At 36.9% G+C, this 27,515-nt stretch overlaps 3 protein-coding genes and 1 pseudogene across 7 annotated transcripts; 3 read left to right on the top strand and 1 right to left on the bottom strand.

Moving 5' to 3' along the window:
- The first annotated feature begins 10,906 nt into the window (after nt 1-10,906).
- On the top strand, nt 10,907-14,508 carry LOC140814637 (4-hydroxy-3-methylbut-2-enyl diphosphate reductase, chloroplastic-like). Its single transcript, XM_073173675.1, has 10 exons — nt 10,907-11,274; nt 11,449-11,645; nt 12,390-12,569; nt 12,679-12,810; nt 12,936-13,010; nt 13,089-13,194; nt 13,279-13,373; nt 13,597-13,782; nt 14,039-14,125; nt 14,215-14,508. Exons 1-10 carry the CDS (start codon nt 11,013-11,015, stop codon nt 14,278-14,280), a joined length of 1,386 nt encoding a protein of 461 aa, XP_073029776.1. The 5' UTR covers nt 10,907-11,012; the 3' UTR covers nt 14,281-14,508.
- Nucleotides 14,509-16,180: 1,672 nt separating this feature from the next.
- On the top strand, nt 16,181-17,830 carry LOC140814388 (uncharacterized; annotated as a pseudogene).
- A 41-nt stretch (nt 17,831-17,871) lies between these two features.
- LOC140815345 (fasciclin-like arabinogalactan protein 21) lies at nt 17,872-19,331 on the bottom strand. Its single transcript, XM_073174471.1, has one exon. The coding sequence runs from the start codon at nt 19,057-19,059 to the stop codon at nt 17,872-17,874; it is 1,188 nt and encodes a 395-aa protein (XP_073030572.1). The 5' UTR covers nt 19,060-19,331.
- Nucleotides 19,332-23,116: 3,785 nt separating this feature from the next.
- Nucleotides 23,117-27,010, top strand: LOC140815078 (uncharacterized). Of its 5 annotated transcripts, XM_073174182.1 has the most exons (11): nt 23,117-23,348; nt 23,568-23,598; nt 23,802-23,965; nt 24,177-24,290; nt 24,374-24,811; nt 24,944-25,344; nt 25,509-25,608; nt 25,768-25,827; nt 25,921-26,010; nt 26,182-26,310; nt 26,398-27,009. In XM_073174182.1, the coding sequence occupies exons 3-11, from the start codon at nt 23,888-23,890 to the stop codon at nt 26,689-26,691; spliced, it is 1,704 nt and encodes a 567-aa protein (XP_073030283.1). In that variant the 5' UTR covers nt 23,117-23,348; nt 23,568-23,598; nt 23,802-23,887; the 3' UTR covers nt 26,692-27,009. The 5 variants fall into 5 exon arrangements, with proteins under 5 accessions (XP_073030283.1, XP_073030285.1, XP_073030282.1 ...); XM_073174184.1 differs by lacking the exon at nt 23,568-23,598; XM_073174181.1 differs by having other exon boundaries at nt 23,117-23,577.
- The last annotated feature ends 505 nt before the right edge of the window (nt 27,011-27,515 follow it).

Here is a 27,515-nt window from a genome sequence, read left to right as displayed (position 1 = left end):
ATGAGAGAGCTGAAGCAGCAATTGCAGGATCTTCTTGATAAGGGTTATATTCGCCCGAGTGTTTCGCCTTGGGGAGCTCCAGTCTTGTTTGTCAAGAAGAAGGATGGATCGATGCGGTTGTGCATTGATTATCGCCAGCTGAATCGGGTGACGATCAAAAACAAGTACCCTTTACCCCGTATTGATGACTTGTTCGATCAGCTTCAGGGTACTTCTGTTTACTCCAAGATCGACTTGCGATCGGGTTATCATCAGATGAGAGTCAGAGATGATGATATTTCCAAGACTGCATTTCGTACTCGTTATGGGCATTACGAGTTTCTAGTTATGCCATTCGGATTGACGAATGCGCCAGCGGTGTTCATGGATCTGATGAACCGAGTCTTCCGAGATTTTCTGGATCAGTTTGTGGTGGTTTTCATTGACGATATCTTGATCTATTCCCACAGTGTGGAAGAGCATGCCCAACACTTGAGGATTGTGTTGCAGATTCTTCGCGAGAAGCAATTGTATGCTAAGCTGAGTAAGTGCGAGTTCTGGATTGATCATGTGGTATTCCTTGGTCATGTGATTTCCAAGGAAGGAGTTTCTGTGGATCCCAGCAAGATTGAAGCAGTGCTGAATTGGTCACGTCCGACGACGGTGGCTGAGATCCGTAGTTTTCTAGGTCTGGCAGGGTATTATCGTCGCTTCATCGTGAATTTCTCTCAGATAGCCAGACCATTGACGCAACTTACTCGGAAGGATGTTCCATTTGAGTGGTCATCCGAGTGCGAAGATAGTTTCAGAGAGCTTCGTCGACTTCTGACTTCCGCACCTGTTTTGGCGTTACCGTCAGGATCTGATGGTTTCAGTGTTTACACCGATGCCTCCACTCAAGGCTTAGGGTGTGTGTTGACGCAAAACGGTCATGTGATTGCTTATGCTTCCAGACAGCTGAAATCTCACGAGGAGAAGTATCCCACTCATGATCTGGAATTGGCATCTATTGTGTTTGCGCTGAAGATTTGGCGTCATTATTTGTACGGTGTTCAGTTTGAAATCTTTACTGATCATAAGAGTCTGAAATATCTGTTCACTCAGGCTGAGTTGAACATGAGGCAACGTCGTTGGATGGATTTGCTGAAGGATTATGATTGCGAGATCAAGTACCATCCAGGTTCTGCGAATCTCACAGCTGATGCGCTTAGTCGCAAGGTGAGAGCCTCTGCACTTCAGACTTGTGCTATGACTAGTGCCATCCAGGATAGTTGCTCGTTGGGGTTTAACTTCAAGCATCGGAAAGGTATGGAGAGCATTCGTGTTGCTACCATTTTATCTGAGCCCAATTTGTTCACTCGGATTCGAGAAGCTCAGATGTCTGATCTCAAGACTCAGAGATTAGCTCGGTTAGTTGGTGGTGATAGTAATTTCCATTATCAGTCCGATGGTCTTCTGTGCTTATCTAATCGGGTTGTAGTACCAGAGGATGACACTTTGAGGGACGAGATATTGTCTCAGGCGCATCGAAGCAAGTTAAGTGTTCATCCAGGAAGCAACAAGATGTATAGAGACTTGAGGCTGCGGTTTTGGTGGAAAGGGATGAAGCGCAGCGTGTATCAGTTTGTCTCCAAGTGTCTAGTTTGCCAGCAGGTTAAGGCAGAGCACCGTCGACCGGGAGGATTGTTGTTGAACTTACCTATTCCAGAATGGAAGTGGGAGCATATTACGATGGATTTCATTACTCACTTGCCATTATCTTCGAGGAACAGCGATGCTATCTGGGTAGTGGTGGATCGACTCACCAAGTCTGCTCATTTTCTGCCGTATAATCGTGATTTCACTTTCGATCGTATGGCTCGATTGTACATTCAGGAGATTGTACGTTTGCATGGAGTGCCTGTCAGTATTGTTAGTGACAGAGATCCTCGTTTTACCTCACGGTTTTGGGGTAGTTTCCAGTCAGCTTTGGGTACTACACTGAGTCTGAGTACTGCTTATCATCCGGAGACTGACGGTCAATCAGAGAGGACTATCCGTACGCTTGAGGATATGTTGCGAGCCTGTGTTATGGATTTCGGACCCGCTTGGCAGGATCATTTGCCTTTGATTGAGTTCGCGTACAACAACAGCTATCATCGTAGTATTGGTATGGCACCATTTGAGGCGTTGTACGGGCGACGTTGTCGTACTCCATTATTCTGGGATGAAGTCGGGGAACGACAGGTAGAGGGACCGGAGTTAGTCCAGCAGGCTATAGATAAGGTTGCAGTAATCAAGAAGCGGATTAAGACTGCTCAGGATCGACAGGCTAGTTATGCGAACACAAAGCGTCGACCTCTTCATTTTCAACCAGGTGAGAAGGTGTTTCTCCGAGTTTCGCCTTTTCGCAGGATTTTGAGATTTGGTCTCAAGGGTAAGCTGTCTCCGAGATTTATTGGTCCATTCGAGATACTGGAATGTGTGGGAGATTTAGCTTACAGACTTGCGTTGCCGCCGTACCTATCAAGTATTCATGATGTGTTCCACGTATCCTTGTTGAGACGTTATGTAGCAGATGAGTTGCACATCTTACATCCATCTGAAGTTCAACTTGATACGGATTTGTCTTACGTGGAGCGACCAGTTCAGATTCTAGATCGCAAAGATAAGGTGTTGCGGAATAAGATCATTCCTCTTGTCTTAGTGCAGTGGCAGCGTCGAGGCACTGAAGAAGCCACTTGGGAGTTAGAGAGTCGTATGCGTTCGGAGCATCCAGAGCTCTTTTGAGTTGTGCTTTGTATAAGTTTGTGTTTTCAGTTGTAATCATAGTATCAGTTGTATTCAACAACAATTGAGATGTATTAATGATGTTGTTATTTCGTTTTGTTCATTCTCTAAGCCTGATTTCGAGGACGAAATCTTTTAAGGGGGGGAGAATGTAGTAGCCCGAATTCCAAATTGGGTAATTAACGGAGTAATGGTGATTAAGAAGGTTTAAGGTGTAATTTTGGCTATGGTCATGATCGGACGGACCGAAGAGGGTTCGGAAGCACCGAAGAGTTCGGACGATCCGAAGTGTAGTTCGGTGAATCCGATCATAGGTGTCAAGTGTTGATCGACACGTCATTTTCCATGCATGTTCGGACGGTCCGAAGTGTATGATCGGAGGATCCGATCATGAGCTGTCAAGAGCCAATGGACACGTAGCGTTCGGACGTTCCGAAGTGTTGTTCGGAGGATCCGAACATGGCCTATAAATAGTGCTCGGATTTCCTCATTTTGACTTGCCAATTTCTTGAGTTTTCTCTCATTTTGGAGAGTTTGGAAGGTTTCTAGGGTTAGTTGTTGGTCGAGCGATAGCCAAGAGCTGCCAGGAGTAGTAGCGTAGCGGCGCCTGAGTTTCAAGGCAATCGACATCAAAGGGCTGTCGACGGACGAAGGTAAACCCTAAACCTTTGGTAGTACTAGGGAGTACTGGTTTTGCTAGTCGAGCATGGTAGTATTGATTGAGTATGCTTTTGATGCGTAGGCTTGTGCTAAACCTGATTAGCGGTGTTGCGTAAGGCTAGGATTGCTGTGATAGAGGTACGAAAGTACTATCCGAGATATCCTGGTTGAGTATACATTCATATATGTGTTGCATGAGTATTTGCTGCATTGTTATATGTCATATGATGCATGCTATTATGTCACGAGTTATGATGCATATTGCATATCATGTTGAGCCGTATCTCCTTCGAGATAGCCTTTACTGTTGAGCTGTATCTCTTTCGAGATAAGCTATATCTTGGGGCCGCTCAGCCCTGTCTTGTGGACGCATGGACACCGAGAGTACACAGTGGCCGACGGGTCGGGAGGGCTTCGGTGGTCCGGGACATTTTAGGTCCACGTCTGTCTTGTAGTGGATGCAGTGACCCAGAGGTTGGACCGCGCGGCACTATCCACTTGGCGCCTCTAGACTGAGCATTTTGAGATCCTTTGTGATTCCTGTTTCTTGACTACCCTGGTATCATATCATAGCATGTGCATTTCATATAGGTTTGTATACTCATACTTTTGTACTGGGCGTTCTTATCGCTCACGTCCTCGGTTTTATTTATTCTTGGACACCCCATTCCCACGGGGCAGGCCTCAGGTTGGATGGCTCAGGAGGAGCAGGAGGAGGACGTTGAGTAGCTGGTTGGTTTAGTTTTCAGTGTTTTCCATTTGATTCGATATGGTTGTACTGGATATTTCATTTTGAGTTAGTCTAGACTTCGATTTCGATTGGGTTGTATAACTATTGTTGTTGGCCATATTTCCGCTGTTATCTCTGATTATAATTAATTAAGTTAGTTGCATGCTTAGTTCTTGACTAGTAGGTGATTCTGGAACGGGTCACTACACTGGATCAGCTAGCAAAGTATCCGATGCACAGGCTGATGAAAGGGGAAGCAAGAGATCAAATTCATGGGAAGTGAGCTTTTGATGTTGCTCGGTTGGGGTGTCAAATGGCTTGGCTCCCAGAATCCCTGCATCAGCAATAAGATCCAACGCATATTTTCGTTGATTTAAAAGGATACCACTGGTGGAACGGGTTATCTCAATCCCCAAGAAATACTTTAAAAGACCAAGATCACGAAGTTCAAGTTTTGAGTGTAGGAACTTCTTCAAGGTAGCAATGGCATCCAGATTATTACAGGTAATCATAATATCGTCAACATAGACCACTAAAAGAGTAGTGGTATGAGCATCATGATGAATGAATAAAGAATGATCATGATGAGATTGTGAGAAGCCTGCTTCAATCATCACAACAACAAATTTTTGATTCCATTGTCTGGAAGCCTGTTTGAGTCCATACAATGATTTGCGGAGGCGAAGCACTTTATTCTGCCCCTGGATGTGATAACCGAGAGGCAAACGCATAAATATCTCCTCATCTAAGTCTCCTTGAAGAAAAGCATTGGCAACATCCAATTGAAACAAACTCCAACCCCGAATAGCGGCTATGCTGAAGAAACAACGTATGGTGGTGATCTTTGCTGTAGGAGAGAATGTGTCATGAAAATCAACCCCAGCTTGTTGTGTATAGCCCTTAGCGACTAACCGTGCTTTGAATTTATCAACAATTCCATTGGGCAAAAATTTCAGTTTATACACCCATCGACAGCCTATTGGCTTTGCATAAAGGGGCATGTCAACAGTATCCCATGTATGGTTAGAATCCAAAGCTGCTAGTTTGAGATCCATTGAACGCTTCCACCTAGGATCCGTGATTGCCTCATGGTAAAAACGTGGTTCGGTGGTAGAGGAAATAGCAGTTAAAAAACTTTGATGGGAAGGAGAAAAGGTTGAGTAATTGATATGATTCGAAATGGGATATCGGCAATGTGCAATGGAGGAATGAGGTAAAGTGGGACAAGAAAAATCCTTAGTCCAAGTGGCTGGTTTGGCAACTCGAGATGATCTTCGCAAAGGAATGGGAGGTGTGGAAACTGGAATTAATGGTAATTCATCAGTGTTGTTTACTGTAATAGATGAAATGTCATGATCAGCTGACAAGTCACGATCTTCCAGTGGGGAAGAATCAAATAATGAGTTGGATTTAGGAAAAATAGGGCTGGTCTGAGACTTAGCAGCAAATGGAAAGTGGGATTCGTGGAAAACAACATCTCTTGAAACAAAGAAACGTTTGGTATCAAGGTCCATTACTTTGTAACCCTTTTGAAGAACGGAGTATCCCAAAAACACACAAGTGTTGGCTCTAGGAGAGAATTTGTGAGAGACATGCAAGGAAGTAGCATAACATAGGCAACCAAAAACTTTCAAATGATCATAGGATGGTGTCTTGGCAAAGATGACTTCAAAAGGCATTTTGTTATCAAGAAGGGGACTGGGAGTTCGATTTATAAGGTATACGGAGATAAGAACACAATCTCCCCAAAATTGGAGAGGGACGGAAGATTGGAAGTGCAAGGCTCGGGCCAAATCTAGGATGTGGCGATGTTTCCTTTCAACCACTCCATTTTGCTGAGGAGTATATGGACAGGAACTCTGATGTAAGATCCCAAGAGACAACAACAATGAGCTACACTCAAGTTTAAAAAAATCAGATGCATTATCAGTTCGAACGGTTTTGACCTTCGAAGAAAATTGAGTTGCAACCATGACAAAAAACTGATTTAGAATTCGAAGAATGTCCAATTTGGAATGCATAAGATATGTCCATATCCCTCTAGAAAAATCATCTATAATTGTCAAGAAGTATTTCTCTCCATTATAGGTTGGTGTTCGAAAAGACCCCCAAATGTCCATATGTACCAGTTCAAACAAAAAAGAAGTTTTGGACAAACTCACTTTAGGGAAACTCAACCTTGTTTGTTTGGATTTAGGACAAATTTCACAATGAGATATATCAATGTTCTTTGACAAAAAAAGTAATAAATGCATTCTAGAGAGGGACATGTGCCCTAGTCTTTGATGCCAAAAATCATGAGGGACAGTTGTATAAGAAACGAAGGTGTTACATTGAGGTATACTAGAGAGTGTATGGTGTACAACTTGGGCTTCAAAAGAATGGGAGTGTGCTGTTGACAAATGATAAAGTCCCTGTCGTGCCTTACCAATCCAAATTATCTTCCCACTTTTGCGGTCCTGAAATGTACAACAATGAGGATAGAATGTGACACAAAAGTTATGAGATTTAGTGAATTTGGAAACAGACAAGAGGTTGAAATGAAAGTTGGGAACATATAGCACATCGTGAAGAAGTATGTCTTTTAGAACAGCTACTGATCTTTTATCACTAACTAAGAATTGAGTACCATTTGGAAACCTCACGGAACTAGGGGAAGAACACAAAGAAGTAGTGCCACGCAGCAATGAAAAATTACCAGTCATATGCTCATTGGCCCCGGTATCAATGATCCAATCTGATTGAGCATTTTCATGGAACTGTCCTGCCATGTTCACTACATTGGTGTCTGTCCCCTGCATAGGCTTAGTAGCTGCATTAGTACTTGATGAAAGTAAGGTAGTACCTTCCAGTAATTGCAATATTTCCGCATATTGAGCCGGAGTGAAGCTTGATCCTCCCCTTGCAGCAATCTTTGGTGATGATTCAGTAGCATCTCCAGTAACATTGTGAGCCACTGTCCTGAGCTTGGGCTTTTCATATTCCCGACCAAATCGTGTGGGATTTCCTCTGCTCTGCTGTGGTTCATGCAGCTTGTGACCCGGAGGATAACCGATCAATTTAAAACAATGGGCCTTGATATGGCCATTCCAACCACAATGATCATAGGTAAGCACATACTTTCTTAGCTCATCAGTTCGTCCTTGTCTCGCGTAAAAAACAGAAGCTGGTTGTTCAACCGAGGACAACATGCGATCAGATTCCTCTTGAGACAGTAATGAAAATGCTTGGCTAACTGTTGGTAGAGGCATCATCATCAGAATTTGGCTTCGAATATACTTATAGCTATCATTAAGTCTCATCAGAAACTGTAATAAACAATGTTGTTGGTCATGCTCAACATACTTTCGAGCCGCAGCACACTCACACGATGGCAGGATGACTAATGAACTATATTCATCCCACAACTGCTTCAGTCGACAAAAATATACTGAAATTGTGTCGTTTCCTTGAGTCAATCTCCCAATTTCTTTGTGAATAGAAAAGATTCTCGAGCCATTCACCTTATCAAATTGATCTTTCAAATCCTTCCATACCACGGATGCATCACTAGAATATACAATCCCACCAAAAATGTTTTTTGAAACGGAATTCATAATCCAAGACAAAACGAGTGCATTACATCTCTCCCACTGATTCGAAGTAATGCTTCCTGTAGCTGGTCGCGCACACGTCCCATCGATGAATGCTGTCTTATTTTTAGCACGAAGGGCGATCAACATAGCGCGACTCCAAATGCTATAATTCTCAGCTCCTGTCAATTGTTTACTAACAATAGTCATACCTGGAGCATCAGACGGGTGTAAGAACAAGGGATCATTGAAATTAGTGTTGTTTGCCATGGATCTACCGACGTGAAGATGAGAATAAATGAAATCTCAGTATAAATTGAAATGGTCAACGATCTCAATCGATAGAGCTCAATACCAGCTGCGATGCTCAATACCAGCTGCGATGTACCTCGTTCAGCGACTGGAGAGAAAAACGCAATTCCACTGGCTCTGATACCATGTTAAACCACTAACTGTCATTGGTGGGAAAAAGGAGAAAAGTGTTGAATTGAATTGAAAAAAACATTGGGTACAAGTTCAAGCTCCTATATAGAAGCTGGAATAAGCGTGTCAAATCCCTAAGATAAAATGCGACTTTCATAAACCGATACATGGACCTACTATATAGGCCCATTACATTGGGCCAACACTATCATACTAATAATACTAACAGGGCAGATCAATTTAAATATTAGAAGATTCTAGAATTTAAAATTCTAACCCGGACAGAGCCATATTTCTGGCTCCACCACTGAACCCTACCGATATTCACAATAAAAAAATACTTTTTCATGGATAACTCAAATAAGAGACCTGTATCATAAAATACGACCCGTGAGATCGTCTCACACAAGTTTTTTCCGAAATCAATAACCTCGACCATCCAATTTATTTAACATTAATTGGCTCTAGAAATTATTACTCGAGTTCGGTGGCTGAAATAATTCAACATATTATAGTACGGATACATTTATTTTCCATATATGTAGGCAATTGACTAAAAGACTAGAGCCAACACACCCATGCAATCGGAGGATCAACACACATATCAATTAGATCTATATATTTATGAGAGATTTACTTAAATAGACTTTACACAATTGCTATAAGCAATGTTAGTCTTCATTTAAATTAATTTACCAAAATAATTTTTTTATCATATCAAATTACAAAGATATCTCCTATCTTTTAAATCTTATTTACTATCTATTCATCTCAAACTCTTTATTTTATTATCTAATCAATTTCGTGCGTATAGAGGCGACCGTGAAATACATCAATCCTATTTTTTTTAAACAAATATGAATTTTTTTTTCCACTTAACTTTTACGTAAAAAAATTGATTTTATATTGATATTACTGTGTGAGTAGGTATATGGATTATGACAAAATCAGTTTGTTATTAATTTTGTTTATGTCACATCATAGAATATATTGCCTAGAATTGATTTCTGTAATTTTGATTTTAATTTTTTTTTTAATATTTGACTTGATTATTTTCATGAGCAACAATCGTAATTAAAATATTATAACTTTGGTGTTTTCGTATGCACTAATTCAAATTAACCATTCATAATTTTATTAAAATATGTTTATTGATATAAGTAAGTAGTATTAAAAAAAATATCTTATAAATTAAATAAAACAGAACAAATGTTAAATAAACTCTTTAAAAAAATAGATAATTAAATAAATGAATCAAAAAAATGAAACATGTGTGGTCATAGAAAAATGGTATTTTAGGATTTTTAAATTATATAAGACATAATGCAAATTATGTAATAAAGAAGGTCATTTTTAAAATTATGACTATGAAATAGACTAAAGTAATCAATTTCCCTATATTTATTTAAAAATAAATATAACGTTCAAATTTTTAATTAAAAATAAACAAATTTTTTTATTAGGTCGATATCAAAGTATTGAGTTTGAGAGATGACTCATATTCAACGTCAAGATAAATCTATCGAATGAGACTCTGCGAGACGGATCGACTCGAATTACAATGAAAAATAATATTTTTGACATAAAAAATAATATTTTTCGTGAGTTATGTCGACTCGGAGATCTGTATCACAAAATTGACTTGCGAGACGTTCTTTCGAGAGTTTTTATGATCAGGGGTGGAGCTACATGCCGGATGGTCCATTTTTTTTAAAAAAATGTATATGTAAATTTGGTATAATTTTGAAATAATATGATATTGACCCAGGTAGTTCAATTTAAAATATTAAAACATTCTAGAGTTTAAAATTTCAGCTCGGGCAGAACCATATTTTTGGTTCCGCCAATGTCTATGATAACGATGATAGCTATATATATAGAGGTGAGCAAGATTTCGGTTAAACCGAATTAATCGACCGAACCGAGTCAATTCGGAAATTCGGTTCGGTTATTTCGAAAATTCGATTTTCAAATTAAAAAAATTCGGTTATATCGGTTAACTCGGTTCGGTTACGGTTTTCAAAATTTTGAAATCGGTTAACCGAATTAACCGATATAATAAATATTATTATTTAATAAATTTTTTATTTATCAATTTTTATAAATATTTTAATTTTTAATTTTAAAATCGATATAATATGTATTAATTGTGTTCAAATAAAACTTATACATTTGTGATGTGTGTGATATTATGTTTTTATGCATTTGTGTAAATTGTAAGTGTTAAAAAAATTACATATATAATTAAAATTAAATCACAATTTTTTTAAACTAATCGATTAATTCGGTCACCGACCGAATTAACCGATTTTAATTCGGTTCGGTTTTCATCGGTTATGAAAATTAATTCGGTCGGTTCGGTTATGGCTGATTCGATTCGGTTATGACTGATTCGATTCGGTCAGTAACCGAATTAACCGAATGTTTACCCCAATATATATACCCTACATAATAATTAACGCTATATTATAATTTATTTTTCCTTATTTGTCTTTTAAAAATACTTTTTTTATCGTGTAGGTCGCCGTTGTCGATTTAAATAAATAATTAAAAATAATTATAATAAACCAAACGAAGGGCAAAATATGAGCATCAAATTTGGTGCAATACTGAATCTTCAAAATAGGACGGCGCCAAATTGAATACGCTATCCAAACACAAGCATAAGTAAAAGCCAATCGAGGTTCACGAGCGCAGACAGAGCTATATTGCGCCACAGGCACACTGCAGACCAACCCGATAATTCAGCACATTTTTAGCATTCTCGTTTCTCACTAACGTGCGCAGGCACACTGCAGACCAACCCGATAATTCAGCACATTTTTAGCATTCTCGTTTCTCACTAACGTGCGCGCTGAGCCAACTGCATCCTCCTCACCATGGCGATCTCTATGCAGTTCTCTCGTATCTCCTCTCGTGCCGACCTAATCTCGCCGGATACCAGGATATTACGGCAAAGTAAGCCGGCATTCGTCCGGTGCACAGCTGCCGGGGAAGCTGCTCCGTCGTCTTCCGCCTCGGTGGAATCGGAGTTTGATGCGAAGGTTTTCCGCCACAACTTGACTAGGAGCAAGAATTACAATCGCAAGGGTTTTGGGCATAAAGAGGAGACTCTCGAGCGAATGGGTCAAGAATATACCAGTATGTAGCGTTGAAATTTCCTTTGTTTTGCGTTAATGATGCTCTTACTGTTTCTGATGAAAGATGGCAGGAATTGTTTTTTTTTTTTTAATTTATTAATTTTCTGATTCGCTTCAGCTCCATTGGTTAATTTACCTAGATTTCGAACTTATTCCTGCTTTTGGAGTATTTCAGGCGACACCATAAAAAAATTGAGGGAGAATGGGTACCAGTACACCTGGGGGAATGTTACCGTGAAGCTTGCAGAAGCCTATGGATTTTGCTGGGGAGTTGAGCGAGCTGTACAGATTGCGTACGAAGCTAGAAAGCAGTTCCCCGACGAGAAGATCTGGATCACTAACGAAATTATTCACAACCCCACTGTTAATCAGGTTTCTTTTTCTTGAATTCTTAATTGCAGAATGGATTTTGGTACAAAATTTTGTGTCATTTGATATGGATGAATGATTGAAAGGAAATATTCCCAAATTTGTACTTCTTAAGACCAACTTTTATGAATCACTATTTCCCCCCTCGATTTCTAGGAAAAAGCAATCAATTACTGGTTATGATTTTTTCCTTCGAGATTGCTTAATGGCAAATTGGCAATCACGTTTAACCAACAAAGTAAATGTCGAGGAATATTTTTGGGTGCTTGAATCGTTCAAGATTATTGTTTGTGTTTGATGGGTTGTAATATGTGACATTGGTCTTAAAATATTAAGGGTATGCTCTACTTTTTTTTTTCAAATGTTAAATCATCTGTAGAAAGAAATAAAACTCAGTAACTGTCAAAGAGAAAAATTATAATTGCTGGATCACATCTCCTATACTCTGGTTTTTTGAAATTTGTTGCTTGCATGGTACCAAAATAGAAATATGGATTCAAAATCCTTGTTACGCAAATTCCATGTATTTCATTAAGTTAGTCTGAGCTTAGCTAGCTTATGTTGCCTAGTGCTCGGCCGAGTAACACGGGTGTCCTTAAATTTAAATCCAGATTCCAGAATATATTCCCTGATTCTTGGCTTACACATGAGTTGCATTATTTTTGGGTCACCTCCTATGAACTAATTTGTTTTTGGAAAATTGATTTATAATAATCAGTAATTGACTATTTGACTTTCTATCACCAGAAACTTGAAGAGATGGAGGTGAAAAATATTCCTGTCAACAATGGAAAGAAACAATTCGACGTTGTTCACAAGGAGGATGTTGTTGTTCTTCCTGCTTTTGGAGCTGCTGTAGATGAGATGATGGTTTTGAGTGAAAAAAATGTGCAAATAGTGGATACCACTTGCCCATGGGTGTCAAAGGTATTTTTTTACTATAATATATTTTTTTCAATTTATTATCTTTTTATATGTTCTATCCGAAACGAACTCTGTATCTCACTCCCTAGTTCTAAATTTTTGTTTTTTATAGGTTTGGACTTCGGTCGAAAAGCACAAGAAGGGAGAGTATACATCAATTATCCACGGTAAATACTCTCACGAAGAGACTATTGCAACTGCTTCTTTTGCTGGAAAGTATGTCATTGTAAAGAATATGGCAGAGGTAAACTTAATTTTAACTATATTGTTTTTTGATCGACCACTGATGTTGTTTTAAATAAAGAAAAAGATTGGTGTAGAAGTAGTTTACACGTGGTTTTGACATTAGAAATTCTGTAATGATCACAGGCAACGTATGTATGTGATTATATTTTGAACGGTGAGCTTGATGGATCCTCCTCATCCAAGGATGCATTTCTTGAGGTAAGCTCAGCATCTTATGCTCCTGAAGTCGAACTTTATTTTCAATATTCAGATTTGAAGCGATTGTTTCCTTTGCAGAAATTTAAATATGCTGTGTCCAAGGGTTTTGATCCAGACATAGACCTCGTAAAAGTTGGTGTTGCTAATCAAACAACGATGTTGAAGGGTGAAACAGAGGAGATTGGTTAGTTACAAACCAGTGTCATAGTTTCTCAAACACATCTGTATTATGCGGCATGTGAATTGATGTTTGTCCTTTATCCTACAGGAAAGTTAGCCGAGAGAACAGTGATGCGCAAGTTTGGAGTGGAAAATCTGAACGACCATTTCATAAGTTTCAATACTATTTGTGATGCAACTCAAGTAAATTCTTTATCTCCCTTTTCTAAATATATCATATCTACTTTTTGTCCTTGATATGATTTTGAAGAACATGAATTTTTGTATCTAGCGACTCTGTTTTGGTGACTTGATTTATGAATGTGTGTGTGTATTTCGTACAAGACACGGTACAAAATGCTTGCTATTGTCCTTAACCATTCAGTTCAGTATATCTTGTCTCACATTTAACCGTTGTTTTAATTAGGAGCGGCAAGATGCGATGTTCAAACTGGTTGATGAGCAGTTGGATCTTATTCTAGTCGTCGGTGGTTGGAACTCTAGCAACACTTCGCATCTACAAGAAATTGCAGAGGAACGTGGAATCCCGTCTTACTGGGTTGACAGCGAGAAAAGGATAGGTCCCGGAAACAAAATAAGTTACAAGTTAAATGTATACTTCTACAAACCATTCTATCTTGTTATCATATATTTGGTGCACAGACATTCTTTGATGTTTTATGTTCGAATTTAGTGAGAGAAATAACTTAAGGTTTATTCAAAGCCTAAACCCATGACAAAATGTACAAAGGGTTAAATTTTTTATCGATGTGCCTTAATTTAGATCACAATCATCACCTATTTATGTAGGTGAAAATGTTGACAGACTATATTCGTTTATTTCTAACTTTTTAAGGTGCATTTGACAGCATGGTGAGTTGGTCGAGAAAGAGAACTGGCTACCAGATGGTCCTATCACAATAGGCGTTACCTCTGGTGCATCGACACCCGATAAGGTAACCTAAGTCTGCTTAACTATCGAGGGAAATTTGAAAGATTGTGGGCTGCAGCTGATCTATTTTCCGTGGGCATTATTTTTGTCTAGGCTGTTGAAGATGTTCTGGCCAAAATTTTTGAGATAAAGCGTGAGGAATTGCTGCAATTAGCATAGACCGTGCTATAACCAGTATTGTGTTGGAAATCCACCCGAAACGGCTTATATTTTGGCTAGCAGAGGCATGGAGGAATGAGTTATTGTCCAACTTTTTGTAATGGTATGAAAACAATTATATTTATGTGTATATATGTGTATGTGTAGTTATATTCGCTGACATAGAAAACATAAAAACATTTACGAGACGGTTTCATAAGTCGATTTTGCGAGACATATTTCAGACTTGGTCTAACTTAAAAAAATATATTATTTTTACGTCAAAACATATTACTTTTCATTGTAAATATGAATTGGATCGACCCGTATCACGAATATAGATTTGTGAGACCGTCTTATGACAAAAATAAAAGAATTATACTATCCTATGAAATTTGTAAATGTGAAGAAAAAAAAAATTGGTAAAATTCAGTCTAAATTACAACTCTCGTCAATATAATGTTTCTATTACAATTCTTTGATTGTAATATGTTACTATTTTTAAGTTTAAGCACAGAATCATGCTTTGTCCCTACCTAATTTAAGTTTTTTTACTTTTTTTTATTTAGTTTTTTGTTTTTTTTTTTCACTTCTATAATGATGATAAGAAGTATTCCGTCGAGTGTTGTGTATTTGTAAACTAAATATATTTATACAGACGAAAACTCATATGACATGATATTATCTCACAGTTCAATTTTGAGAGACAAATCTTTGACTCAATTTAACTCATGAAAAATATTATTCACGTGAGTGTTTATCTGCATAACATCAGCTCTCCAATTATAGAATCTTTTTCCCTTAAATGATGATCTATCGTTAGATACAAATAATTTTATCTTTTTAGCTTGTGAATTTTTTTTTAGACATCTGCTTATGAAAATTTTCGAGTCAAATAAAACAGGTTCAAAATATAATATAAATTATTAAAGTCATGAAGAAGATACAGGTTGCCAAAATTGAAGGCCAAGTTTGGCATTGTTCCAAAATTAATTATTACTGCTGTTTTTTGGAGATTGGACAACCCGGCAAGAAATTTTGATTAATTAATTTGTTCTTTTGATGTTTAAGTAATAAACTTAATTAATTATGAAACGTAGTTAAGTAGCCGACTCTTGTATTCCATTCTGGACTTAGAATTTGGGCAAAACAAAAATATTCTTATATATATATATATAAAACTAAATATTCTACTATTGATGATATTCATTTTCAACAAAGATTGGGTGTCATGTGAGACTGTTTCACGGATCTTAATCTATGAGACAGGTCAACATTATTCATATTCACAATAAAAAGTAATACTCTTAACATAAAAAGTAATACTTTTTTATGGATGACCCAAATAAGAGATCCGTCTCACAAATACGATCCGTGATACAATCTCACACAAGTTTTTGCCTTCGACAAATCTATTGTAAGATTATCTTATCGATTTTACGAGACATATCTGATATCCGATATATGAAAAATTATTATTATTTATATAAAAAATATTATTTTTCATTCTAAATATATAAGTAACTAGTCAACGTGTTTAATGAATAATAGTTATTTTGCACACACGATACGTGCGTGTACAATCTTTTTTATCATTATCGATGAGCTAAAGTGAAATTTGACTAATTATAGATAGACTAATTTGATATTTGAATTGTTGAAATAAAAAAAAAGTGTGTTGAAATTTAAAACAAAATACAAAAATAAAAGTGTAATATTAGTATCATATAAGGGTAAAATTGGAAGACAAAATCGATATCTTTCTTAAGTGATTACTATCATGTCACCTTAATAAAATAGAATAAATAGATACGCGAGACTTTGAATTTGTGATTTACTATATAAGGGTATCGCTATAATCTTAATAAATAATTTCGTATGCAAGGTGGTTATGGGCCGATTAATATACCTCCAATTCTTAATGGACTCATTTGAGAAATCGGATTGGGCCATTGATTACATTTGGAAATTACCTCGACGAAGAAAGACGGATGCGTCGAAGCCTGAGAAACACGACGTCGTTCCGGCCACTGTTTCCCCCTCCTCGACCGCTATTACTGGCCAGCTGCGCCATTCCATGTATCTTCTTAAGAATTGTTTCAAATAAATATTTGTTCTTAACTGAGTATTCTTGTTGTCTTTGAATAAAAAATTGAAGTTTAGGGACCATAGATTCGCTGACGAACAGAGCATTACGAGTGGTTCAAAGACTATTCTCATTTCCGGGATCTTATTCTTCGAGAAATCGAGCCCAATGCTTCGGTGAATCTCTCGTTTTTTTTTTTTTAATATCACTAGCTTATTTCTGGAAAAAGAAACGATTTAATGTTTGATTAAATAGATACTGGAGGTTGGTTGTGGGCATTCTCAGCTGTGTGAAGAATTGTACAGAGATGGAATTACTGAGCTGACCTGCATTGATTCGTCTCCAGTTGCTGAGGAGAAGATGAAGCAACGATTATCTTCAAAGGGCTTTAAAGGTGTGCTGATTTCTTGATTTTGGATTCATTTCTTAAATATTTTCAACTAAGTAGAGGGTATAGAGCTTAAACCAATTCTTGATTTTGTGTTCTGATCATGTTTTATTGTTTATGATGAGTTTATTTTTTTTTTTTGTATATCAATCTGGGCCATCACAAGAATTTAGTTCCTAATCGCTGATTCGATTTAATTATCAAGTTGTAGCATTTTGGTTTGTGGTGTTGTGATCAGAAATTGAAGTACTGGAAGCTGACATGTTAGAGCTTTCCATTTGAATATGAATGTTTTGATGTGGTTATAGAGAAGGGAACCATGGTAAGGTTGCATTATTAGACATCTTTATTCTAAATAAGAACATCCTTTCTTTCTCAGACTGGTTTGGTTGGGAAGAGATGACGTATCAAGCAAGTTGCACTATGTGGAACTAGACCGTGAACACGATACGTTTTTTCAGGATTCTATCGATAAAAGCATCTGCGTCCTTCTTTTCTTATCAACAGTTCATTCTACGCTATAAAGACGATTATAAGGGAGGGGTAGTTTGGTTCATGAGATGTATGTGATAAGCGAAACATGTAGAATCAAACTGTAAAATATCTTATTTTATCAGCTTTAGATCATCTCATTCATATGCCTAGCCTCTAAATATTTTATTTTTAGGGGAGTTTTTATGAGTGTGTTTTTTATATCTTATTTTTAATTTTTTTTTCTGAACCTGTATTAATTTTAATTTTTGGTTGCATAGGATGTATTGTTTGTTGATTCGGGTGATCCATTGAACCCAGAACCTCTAACAAAAGAAGTAATGACAATGCTCCAAGGTGTTCATCGAGTTCTGAAACCCAACGGCATTTTCATTTCCATCACATTTGGCCAGGTAGAAATTAAGTAAATAACTCAAGACTCCCGCTATTTCCCAACATTACAATTATTCGAATGACACTTTTATTCTTTGTTTTTAGCCTCACGTCAGGCGTCCTTTCTTTAATGCTCCCACATTTACGTGGTTTTCTGGTGAGAGGAAGAATTGAAAGTCATCTGTGATGCAAACGTACCTTATCATTATTCTGTCCAATGACCCAGCAGTTACAGACATTCCATTTACACTCAAATTCTATACAGTTGTCAAAGCTAAAATTCAGAAACATGACCTTCAGTGCCAACAGTTGACTGCATGCCAGCTGGCGCCGCAGCTTCCACCAAGCACATTCCACGTTCTCCGTCGGTGTCATCACAGTTGGACCGTTCGATCTGCGGGAAGCTCGCTCCCTTCTGATCGTACGGTAGATAAGGAGTATGCATATGCGGAAACGCCGCAGAGATACCATGGATCACGATCCTGCTATTGTGCATCAGATCAATCGTTTTAATCTTCACGTAGTTGATCCTCATCGGCGCCAGGGAACCACCTCCGCCGGCGGTGGTTACCACCAGGTTGTTTCCAACGTCCATAGTCGGCAATACCGTGGTTGTAGGCAAGCTCACCAGCTCCGCCCCAGTCAGTCGTCTGTTTGGAACCACATGATACCTGAAGTTATACAAATAGGAGGTTCCTTCGCCGGAGAAGATGGAGACATCGTCGAGTGCAAAAATCGTAATCGATTTCAACTCCGAGAGGTGCACAAACTTCACACGTATTGCGAGGGAGGCGATGCTGTATCCTGTGGCTCGAAGGCGGAGGATAGCGTCCTTCAACATCAGGCGCATGATAGAGAGCGACGGAGACGGAACGATCCGTGATGAGAGAGACTGAGTAGGGAAGGACAGTGACGACATGCGCTCGACGTCGCACGAGACAGGAGAGAGATGCGAGACAAATCCCTGGAGACCATGAATGACAACCAGACCATTATTGAAGAGATCAGGATGCGAGATCTCCACTCCGTTCACGAAAACCTTATCCTTGTCATTGTTCGTGACGGTGAGGCAACGGTTGGGGGCTAGGGTTTCTATTTTGGTGCCGAATATTAGTGTTTGCAGGAAATGCAATGGATAGAGACCTGGGAGAGAGAGCTCCTGCAGTAGTAGAGGAAGCGAGCACGAAGGACATGTGAGTAGCGAGGCTGCGGAGGGAGCGAACACGGTTATCGGAGTTGTGGTGGAGAGGTTAGCGGCGACGGCTGCAGTGGATAACTCCTGGAATCCGAGAGTAGACAGAATGGTGGAGATGAGAGCTGGATTGAATGGGTGGGAGTTCGGCTGGAACGCTGCGGATGACGGAGGGGGTGAAGGGGAGGTGCTGCTGCCGTTGGTTTCCGTTGCGGCGGCGGCGTCGGCGGCGGAGATGATCAGAAGCAGGAGAAGGAATCGCAGATCCATTGAATCTGTGGAGTGTGAAAGTGAGAGTAAACGATCGAGTGATCGGGTTTTTATTAACCAACTTTAATGGCGGGAGAATGATTCGGTTAGTCAGCGAATTGACGAATTTGTCCTTCCGGTTTCTGTTAATTTTCTCAGCCGCGCCATTGCCCTTGGTAACCGTTTGTTGTTAGCTAGTCTTCTCCAGAACTATTGGGCTTTGAAGTTTTGGTCCAATAAATATGGGCTTTATATTATATTCCGGACCAGAGGTTTGTTTGTTTATTGGGCCTTCGTATGCAAACAAAGGCATTGGAAAGTTCGTAGCAATGTCTTCTTATGGGATTATTTATTATTTATTTATTAAAATTACATTTAACAATAAATTAATTATTATTATTAATCTAATTTAATATTCAAACATTTGTTCTTTAATCTTGTCTAGGGCGTACGAATATTCTAATTAGCTGATTTTTCTTACTTAAAAAAGATTTGATGTGGTAATTAGTAATTACTTAATTTTTTGTGGAGTAAAACTCTCGTGAAACGGTCTCACTAATCTTTATCTGTGAGACGTGTCAATCCTAAAAATATTCACAATAAAAAGTAATACTCTCAGTATAAAAATTAATACTTTTTCATGGATTATCAAAATAAGATATCCGTCTCACAAAATCCGACCCGTGAGACCGTCTTACACAAGTTTTTACTTTTTTTGTGATGAAATCATAATTTTATATAAATAAATTTGAATACATTTATATATTATTAACTTCAACGTGTATTTGACCTATAGCTTTCCAATGATTATTTTAAGATTGTGCAATAATCAGTACAACATTAAATGAAATCTGCGAGACAATAATCAAACAATGATATATTTCAAGAATCTATAAAAATAACATAAACTAAATCTTCTGCACACCGATTTCAACGACTTGGAGTTTGAAAAATATATATAAATAATCGATGCAGTCAGTGCATTCTTCTTCTGTCTGTGTATTAAAATTAGCATGTCTGTAAGAGATTCTTTGGAAAACTGATGATTGACTTGCAAGAAAATTGCAGCTAAACAAATGGAGATAATTGGAAACAACACCATAAAATAACAGTTGATTTTGGACCAATCCAGCAAAGACAAAAATTGCACCAATTTCTTAAAGATGGACAGACTTCAAGATCTATAAGTCAACAATGTTATGGATTTTAGAGACTGAAATATATGTTTTTATAATATTTGCTTGATTAATAATTTTTTTTACATATTTATTTATTTGTATTGCGTGTGGAGCTGGAAGTTTGTGCTAAGGTCAAACTAAAAGTTCGGAAAATTTTAAGAAATGAAAATGAAATAGTATTTTTATGGATATATCGCATAAATAAAGTAAAAACTGAAAGGGAATTATCTATGCTCTATTTCTAGGAAAAACATTGATTTGTCCTTCCTCTATATTCGATGTTTACAATTGTTGTTTGTTATCTTACAAGAATTGAGTTTAATTTAGTCCTATTTTTTAAAAAATTTTAATAATTTGTTTCGCAATTTTAGTCATTTTTAAAGAAAGTGTTGCGTGCTATTCGATGTATCAACGTCGTATAAAAAAATAAAATTATAAAAAAATGGTAATTATAATTATAACAAAATAAAATTGAAATTTTATAATATAGATTATGAAACAAAAGTAATTTTAAATATAAATAATAAGACTCAATTTAACATTTTTCTTGCTTTAACAATAAAACCCGAAGGATTGTACAACCGAACCGAAATAACTTATTTGAAAATATCATCACTAATTCTGTACATGATAATATATTTTTTCCACTAAGCAAATGACCCCAATATGAAAAGGTGAATTCTCTTTGTCAAAGACCAGGATTTTAGCTGCCATTTGCATTCTTTTTTGTTTTTGTGACTCAAGAGAACTGACCAGACCATGCAAAACAATGCCAAAAATCACCATATTTCTCGAAGCTTTCCTTTATACTTTTTGTTTTGATATTTAAACTTTTTTTTCACTTCTTTTGAGGTCAAAAAGCTTATCTCATGTAAAAGCTAAATTGGGTCACCTGACGATCATCTCCCTTTAATTTTTAAATTTTATTGACTAAGAATCCAAAAACAATTATATATTTATTTCATTTTTCTCCCTGATATTTGCTCTTTCCCATTCTATTTTTTTTAAAAAAAATTTGTCTCCCAACCTCCATTTTCTGGCTCTGTCTGACCCGTGATAATGTCAAATTAATCTAAAATCCCGAAGGGATGGTTTTACAACCGACCGAAATAAATGATCCTGATAATACCATCACTAATTTTGTACATTATCATATCTTTTGTCCACCAAGCAAATGACACCAATATGAAAAAGTGAATTCTTTGTCAAAGTCCAAGATTTGTGAGTTGTGATTTGCATCCTTTTTTGTTTTGTTGTTGTGACTCAAGAGAACTGACTAGTCCATGCAAAACAATACCAAAAAATCATCATATTTCTCCAAGCTTTTCTTTATACCTTTTATTTTGATATTTAATTTTTTTTTTTCACTTCTTTTGATGTCCAAGAGCTTTATCTTATGTAAAAGCCTCTTCCTCTACTTTTTAGCTTTTCTCTTATCTAATGTGATTCAATGCATATCCTCGAATTGTTTATTCGTGAGGAAGAACTGTTAATCCTAACACATTATACAAACAGTGACGGAGCCAGAAAAATTAGGTCAACCACCTATCGTCTCTCCTCATTTTTTAATTTTATTGACTAGGAGCCTAAAAATAATTTTTTTTTCAACTTTCCTCCCTAATATTTGCTCTTCCGGTCTTCCCCCAACTATTTTTTTTTTAAAAAAAAATTTGGGTCTTCCAACCTCCATTTTCTGGTTATGTCTTACCCATGTTAATATCAAATTAATTTAAATTTTTAAAATTAATATATACAAAATTTAGAGCCACCCGCGCACATATATAGCTCCGCCTTTGCATCCAAACATACAGAGACAAATTTGTATATGCTACACATAATGAAAATCGTGAGTATGAGAATATCAGTCTTAACATTGCATATTGTCGGTTTATTTCATCCTACTCATGTGGGCATTGTCTCCGTGATAGGATGAATGGTCAAGATTTGCCCATGTATATATAGGACCCACTTTTTTTGAAATTGTATGTGTGACAAGATCTTACCCATTGAAATGAAGTGAATATAATACTCACATAGGTAGGATCTCGTTAACCCATATTGTCTCCTATGTAATGGTCTATATTTCGATACTTTTGAAATTATATTATATAGTTGAAGCATTAAATGTAGGAGCCATATAACTTTGATAATGCTTCCAAATGATTTACTTCTTTTAATGCAACACACGCAGGCCATGCAAAAGGTTGCGAAGGTGGGCTGCCTTATACAATGACAATTAAGTGACAAGTCGAGTAAAACCAAGAACAAATCGAAATACCAAATAAATATTAAAATCCAAGAAAGGGATTAATTTTCCTTTTATTTTTTTTAAACATGCTAGGAATGTAAAAATCGGTGTTCTAAAAAGCTCGCTTAAGCATACTTAAGTTTGAAACTCGACAAAAACGTCCCAGAGAAAAACGGAAAAAATCGGTCAAACTGTAGTTTGACCGAATTAAACGTAAGTGAGGAGGTATTTAATTAAGTGTGTCTAAGCATAATTAATCGCATCTATTTATTTTAAAAATTTTATCTTGAAGGTATGTCTTTTTATTTTAAAATAATAAATTAGGTTTATAATTTAGATGTTTATTTTTAAATTTTAATTATGATTAAGAATGTGTGATAATGATTTGACAAATATTCAACATTTTTTAATGCGGTCTAGTTGCAAAAACAAATAAAGATTGTAATTTTAATATTTTTATGCTTTTATAAATATGAGAATTAATGTATAAGACTTAAATTTATTATATTTATGTATTATTTTATTTATTTATTGGTTTGAGATAATTATAATTATATAAAGATAAAAAACGTTTTTTCAAACATATGCTAATCTCGTTTAAATTTGAAAAGCTTATAACTCGACGTCGTCCAGAACCGCTTAAAAACAATACATCCATTGGGTTGGGTTTACTGGTACGATCATTGCATTGCCACTCCAATGTCATGATCCACGACATAAGTTTCTGGATTTGATTCGAGAGATGATCAGATTTAAGAACCTAATTTTGTCATCGCAACACATCAGCTTTGACTTACGTTTTCAAGATTTTCTTTGAATAGAATATGTGTGATTGAGCAGTCTCTCTCTCTCTCTGTGTTCCTGCATCAAACCCTTTTGCTGAGGTCTCTTGTTTTCACAAAATTTATGTTTCTTGGAGCTTTCTTACATCGTATATCGTTTCCGTTTAAGCACTTGTCACTCTCTGTCGGAATATCTGCTTCCTGCATTTAATGCTGTATCGGCAGTAGTCTGAATTTGGTTCCACTCTGGAGGATTTTATACTTCAAATAATCTGCATTTAATGCTTCGATGAATCTAAATCAGATTGAAATTAAATGCAGGTTGAATTTGGTAGGTTTTATGTTCTGAGAGGTATTATTGATTTTTTCCCTTTTCTTTTTCTTACGCATTCTTGTTTCCATTAGCTGCTTGTTCTTGTTATGAAGGTAGGTAAAAAGTTTTATTAATGGGATTGTTTTCTAAAATGGGAAAGTGGGTCGAAGTATTTATAATCAAGAATGTAATTTCGGAGACTATTAAGGCGTGAAATTTGAGATTTTGTTTTTTGTATTTAGGACCACTTTTGGCAAATCTGTTGATATTGCATATAGATAAATAAGAGCAAGACTTCCACATCTTTGCAAGGTTTAATACTTCGATTATGGGAAATCTGAAGAACTTTGAACACAAGAAGAGGCAGTTGTCTCCAGGGGAGACCCAAAATCTGCTGATAGAAGAGGTAAATTTCCATCGGCGGATCATGTTTGTTTGCTATTTTCCCCTTTGATCTTTCAAGCCATTTCGACATGAATGATTTATGTTTTGAGAAAAAACAATGTTGAAATGAAATCTAAATTAAAGTGCCCACGAGAAATCAACTTATTAAGCCACGGAAAAAAAATGAAAAAACGTGAGTTTTGACATCTGTTTTGGTTTTTTTGGGGGGGTAGATTTTACAACTTCAGAAACAATTAGAAAGCCAAACTGCGGTTCGATCTGCACTTGAGAAGGCTATGAATTGCCAGCCTCTGTTAGATGATCCTGCATATAAATCACTTTCCCAGGTTCTGTTCTTGTTTTTTTACCATTGAAGATGATTATGTTTTCTATCAAATCCTCAAAAGATCCCATCGTTTTTAATGTCCAGCCAGCTGAGAATCTCATTAAAGAAATCGCCCTTTTGGAAATGGAAGTGGTGTACTTGGAGAAGTATCTTCTAGCTATGTATAGGCGAAATTTCGCCAAAAGGCTATCTTCCTTACCTACGGTGGACGAACATCAGAAAGCTGATTCAAGAACAGTTGGTTCTTTGGTTCTTGAAGTGCCAAGAACTAATTTAGGATCGGCGAGTGAAGATTCATTCATAAAATGCAGCAAATCTGTGAAAGACGGCAATCGAGGAGGCCATTTACGTTGGAAATGTGATGATATTTGGGGAGCAGAGAGTCTTGTTGATAGTGGCATTGACAGAAGCCATTCTTCATTGTCTCAGTATTCAGCTTCTTCCTTTAGAACCTCACCTCCATTCGAAGCTGTTGCCGAAGCTGTTGACTCTTATCATTCCTTGCCTCTGTCGATGCTAGAGGTAATTAATCTTTGATTCTTAGGAAAAATTGGTTATGATCTTACTTATTCTTAGTGCTCACTTAGGCAATATTTCTAAGCAAATTTTGATTCATATGGGCATGAATACAATGTTCTTGTGTCATTACACCAGCGGGCACGAGACTCCACTTCCAATGCTAATTTGGCAGAGTTTCTTGGCTCAAGGCTTCCCAATCGTGTTCGCGAAACGCCCAACTGGATTTCCGAGGAGATGATCAAGTGCATCTCAACAATATACTGTCACCTTTCTGATCCTCCTTTGTTCAGTCACGGTTCAAATTCCAGCCCACATACATCGCCACTGAGTAAATTTTCTTCACAAGGACAACATGAGTTGAGCAGCTTATCTTGTGAAGAAAATTCATCTTCTAGTTCGTGGATGAACAATCCTTTCCATGTTGAAACTTCCAAAGATTTTAGCGGATCTTTCCGCTCCGTAATCGAGGTACACGGCGTTGTTCAAGAGCCCCAGAGGCTAAATGATCAGGTGGAAGTCTTGCTGCAAAAATTTAGGTACCTCAAATCCTTTAGCTTTTGATTCCTTTTTTGGAGTCGCAAGCAGTCAATGTTGGCTATTGAATATTTGCATGAGTTGTACTGATAGGCGACAACCATTCAATCTTACACAATCCTTGTTTTACTTCTTAATGTTTTTAGTTTTTTACTACTCTTTTCAGGTTTCTCATTTCTAGGTTGGCGACAGTCGATCCCGGAAAACTAAAACATGAAGAGAAATTAGCGTTCTGGATCAACGTTCACAACGCCTTAGTAATGCATGTAAGGATTTAATAACCGAAGGGCTGACTGAAAATTCAATCGAGTGGACAAATGTTCTTATTTGTTCTTGCTTATAATATTGTCCTGATACCATTAAGTTTCAGTTGTTTTAGATATTACAATGTCTGAATCTTGGGCAACCCATGTAAAATGATGCAGGCATTCTTGGTTCATGGGATTCCAAGAGGAAATCAAAAGAGGACCTCTGTAGCTCTCAAGGTAGTGAATTCTATTGTCACATTCCTTAATCTCCAATTCTTTGATTTTTATTTTATTTTTTGAAAGGTTTTATAAATATTCTGATTGATTCAGGCTGCGTATAACATAGGAGGCCACACCATTAGCGTCGACACTATTCAAAGCTCGATACTGGGATGTCGTTTGCCGCGTCCTCCTTCTCAGGTATTATTTGATTTTGTATGCAAAAAATGATCAAACTAGCGCCGAACTTTGAGCATGTCAAAATTTTTTGTTCCATACAGACCGAGTCGTCATCGAGCTTCAAAATATTTATTAATATTTTGCCAAACATTCAACTTCATGGCCTAATGGAACTCGATCCCTTTCTTACAGTGGCTTCACTCATGGTTCTTCCCCAAGACAAAGTTTAAATCTGGAGAAACTCGAAAATCGTTCGCAATAAAGCATCCAGAGCCTCTGTTACATTTTGCGCTTTCCTCAGGATGCCAATCGGATCCATTGGTAAGCTGCCAATTTACTTTCACTTCATTAAGTTTAATAATTTCTGTGTTTTGGGAATACATTAATTCGGTCTATAACTTCCTCCAGGTTCGTTTATATAGGCCAAAGAATATTTTCCAGGACCTAGAAATAGCGAAAGAAGAGTACATTCAAATGAACATCAGGATACATAAAGATCAAAGACTGCACATACCGAAAAACGTGGAGTTTTTTGTAAAGGAAATGGGGTTATCTCCATCTGGGGTGACAGAGATGCTCGAGCTTTCGATGCCGGATTCTTTGAGAAAGAATTTTCAGCAAGGAAAATACTGCAAAAAGATCGATTGGATTCCTCTCAACTTCGCCTTCCGTTTCCTGATATCAAACGAGTTAGTCAAGTGAGATATGTTCGGATACTTGCTAAGAGCTATTAGGGAAGTGATTGTTTTGTGTGAAAATTATAGAACTGCATGAATGACATGTTTGAATGATGGATGAATCATGAGTCATAGCCGAGTGCCTCGGAATCCGAAAAATCGCAGTTCAAGAACATCTAAGATTGGTGCATGAAGACGTTAGCTGTGTCACCACGGATTTGTGGGATGAATATCATCTGAGGTGTTTTCATTTCATGGCTTTAGAGTGATTCATCCGTCATTCCCAAAATGGTTCACATTTCTTGTTCCTTCTCCATGAATTATCAAGACTTTGATTTAACTTAGTTGACAAAAATTCCCGAACCAAAATTCGTCTCTATGAAGTAAAACTCAATACACGAAGAAATTTTCAAATTATAGTACATGAAAAACAAATAAACTTTTTATTTTCTTCTAATGTTTATATATAAAAAATTTGCATGATAAATATAAGATAAATATAAGCGAATGATATTAAATTTATGGTCATTTAACTTACATATTTTTCATTTTTTGTCGTACTCTCAATCCATCCTTCTAATGAATTTTTTTTTCTTCAATTTATTACTTTTTCATTGAAATGATGATATGACGTTATACAAGGAGTAGCATGTCACCAAAAATTATTGACCTGTTGTTGCTAGACTTGGCTTAGCCGATGCCACGTTAACCCTTTGAAAAATTGCCAAAAATTGAAAACAAATGTGAATTAGCGAACTAAATTATAAATCGATCGATAACAAAAATATATATAAATCACATAATAAAAATATAATTTTCAATATTTTATCGTAAATTGTCTACGACGGA

Source organism: Primulina eburnea, chromosome 15, assembly GCF_022965805.1.
Source record: "Primulina eburnea isolate SZY01 chromosome 15, ASM2296580v1, whole genome shotgun sequence".
In the NCBI taxonomy this organism is placed as follows: domain Eukaryota; kingdom Viridiplantae; phylum Streptophyta; class Magnoliopsida; order Lamiales; family Gesneriaceae; genus Primulina; species Primulina eburnea.
The sequence above is the reverse complement of the archived record's forward strand: the minus strand, read 5'-3'. Positions and strand labels throughout refer to the sequence as shown.

What these genes read in the sequence shown, in the direction of transcription:
- LOC140814637 (XM_073173675.1), top strand. Translation starts at nt 11,013, where the DNA reads ATGGCGATCTCTATGCAGTTCTCTCGTATCTCCTCTCGTGCCGACCTA. An exon ending in ACAACCCCACTGTTAATCAG is followed by an intron (nt 11,646 to 12,389) that starts GTTTCTTTTTCT and finishes TTCTATCACCAG; the next exon opens with AAACTTGAAGAGATGGAGGT. An exon ending in CCAAGGATGCATTTCTTGAG is followed by an intron (nt 13,011 to 13,088) that starts GTAAGCTCAGCA and finishes TTTCCTTTGCAG; the next exon opens with AAATTTAAATATGCTGTGTC.
- LOC140815345 (XM_073174471.1), bottom strand. Translation starts at nt 19,059, where the DNA reads ATGGATCTGCGATTCCTTCTCCTGCTTCTGATCATCTCCGCCGCCGAC.
- LOC140815078 (XM_073174184.1), top strand. Translation starts at nt 23,888, where the DNA reads ATGGGAAATCTGAAGAACTTTGAACACAAGAAGAGGCAGTTGTCTCCA. An exon ending in TGCCTCTGTCGATGCTAGAG is followed by an intron (nt 24,812 to 24,943) that starts GTAATTAATCTT and finishes TCATTACACCAG; the next exon opens with CGGGCACGAGACTCCACTTC. An exon ending in GTCTTGCTGCAAAAATTTAG is followed by an intron (nt 25,345 to 25,508) that starts GTACCTCAAATC and finishes TACTCTTTTCAG; the next exon opens with GTTTCTCATTTCTAGGTTGG.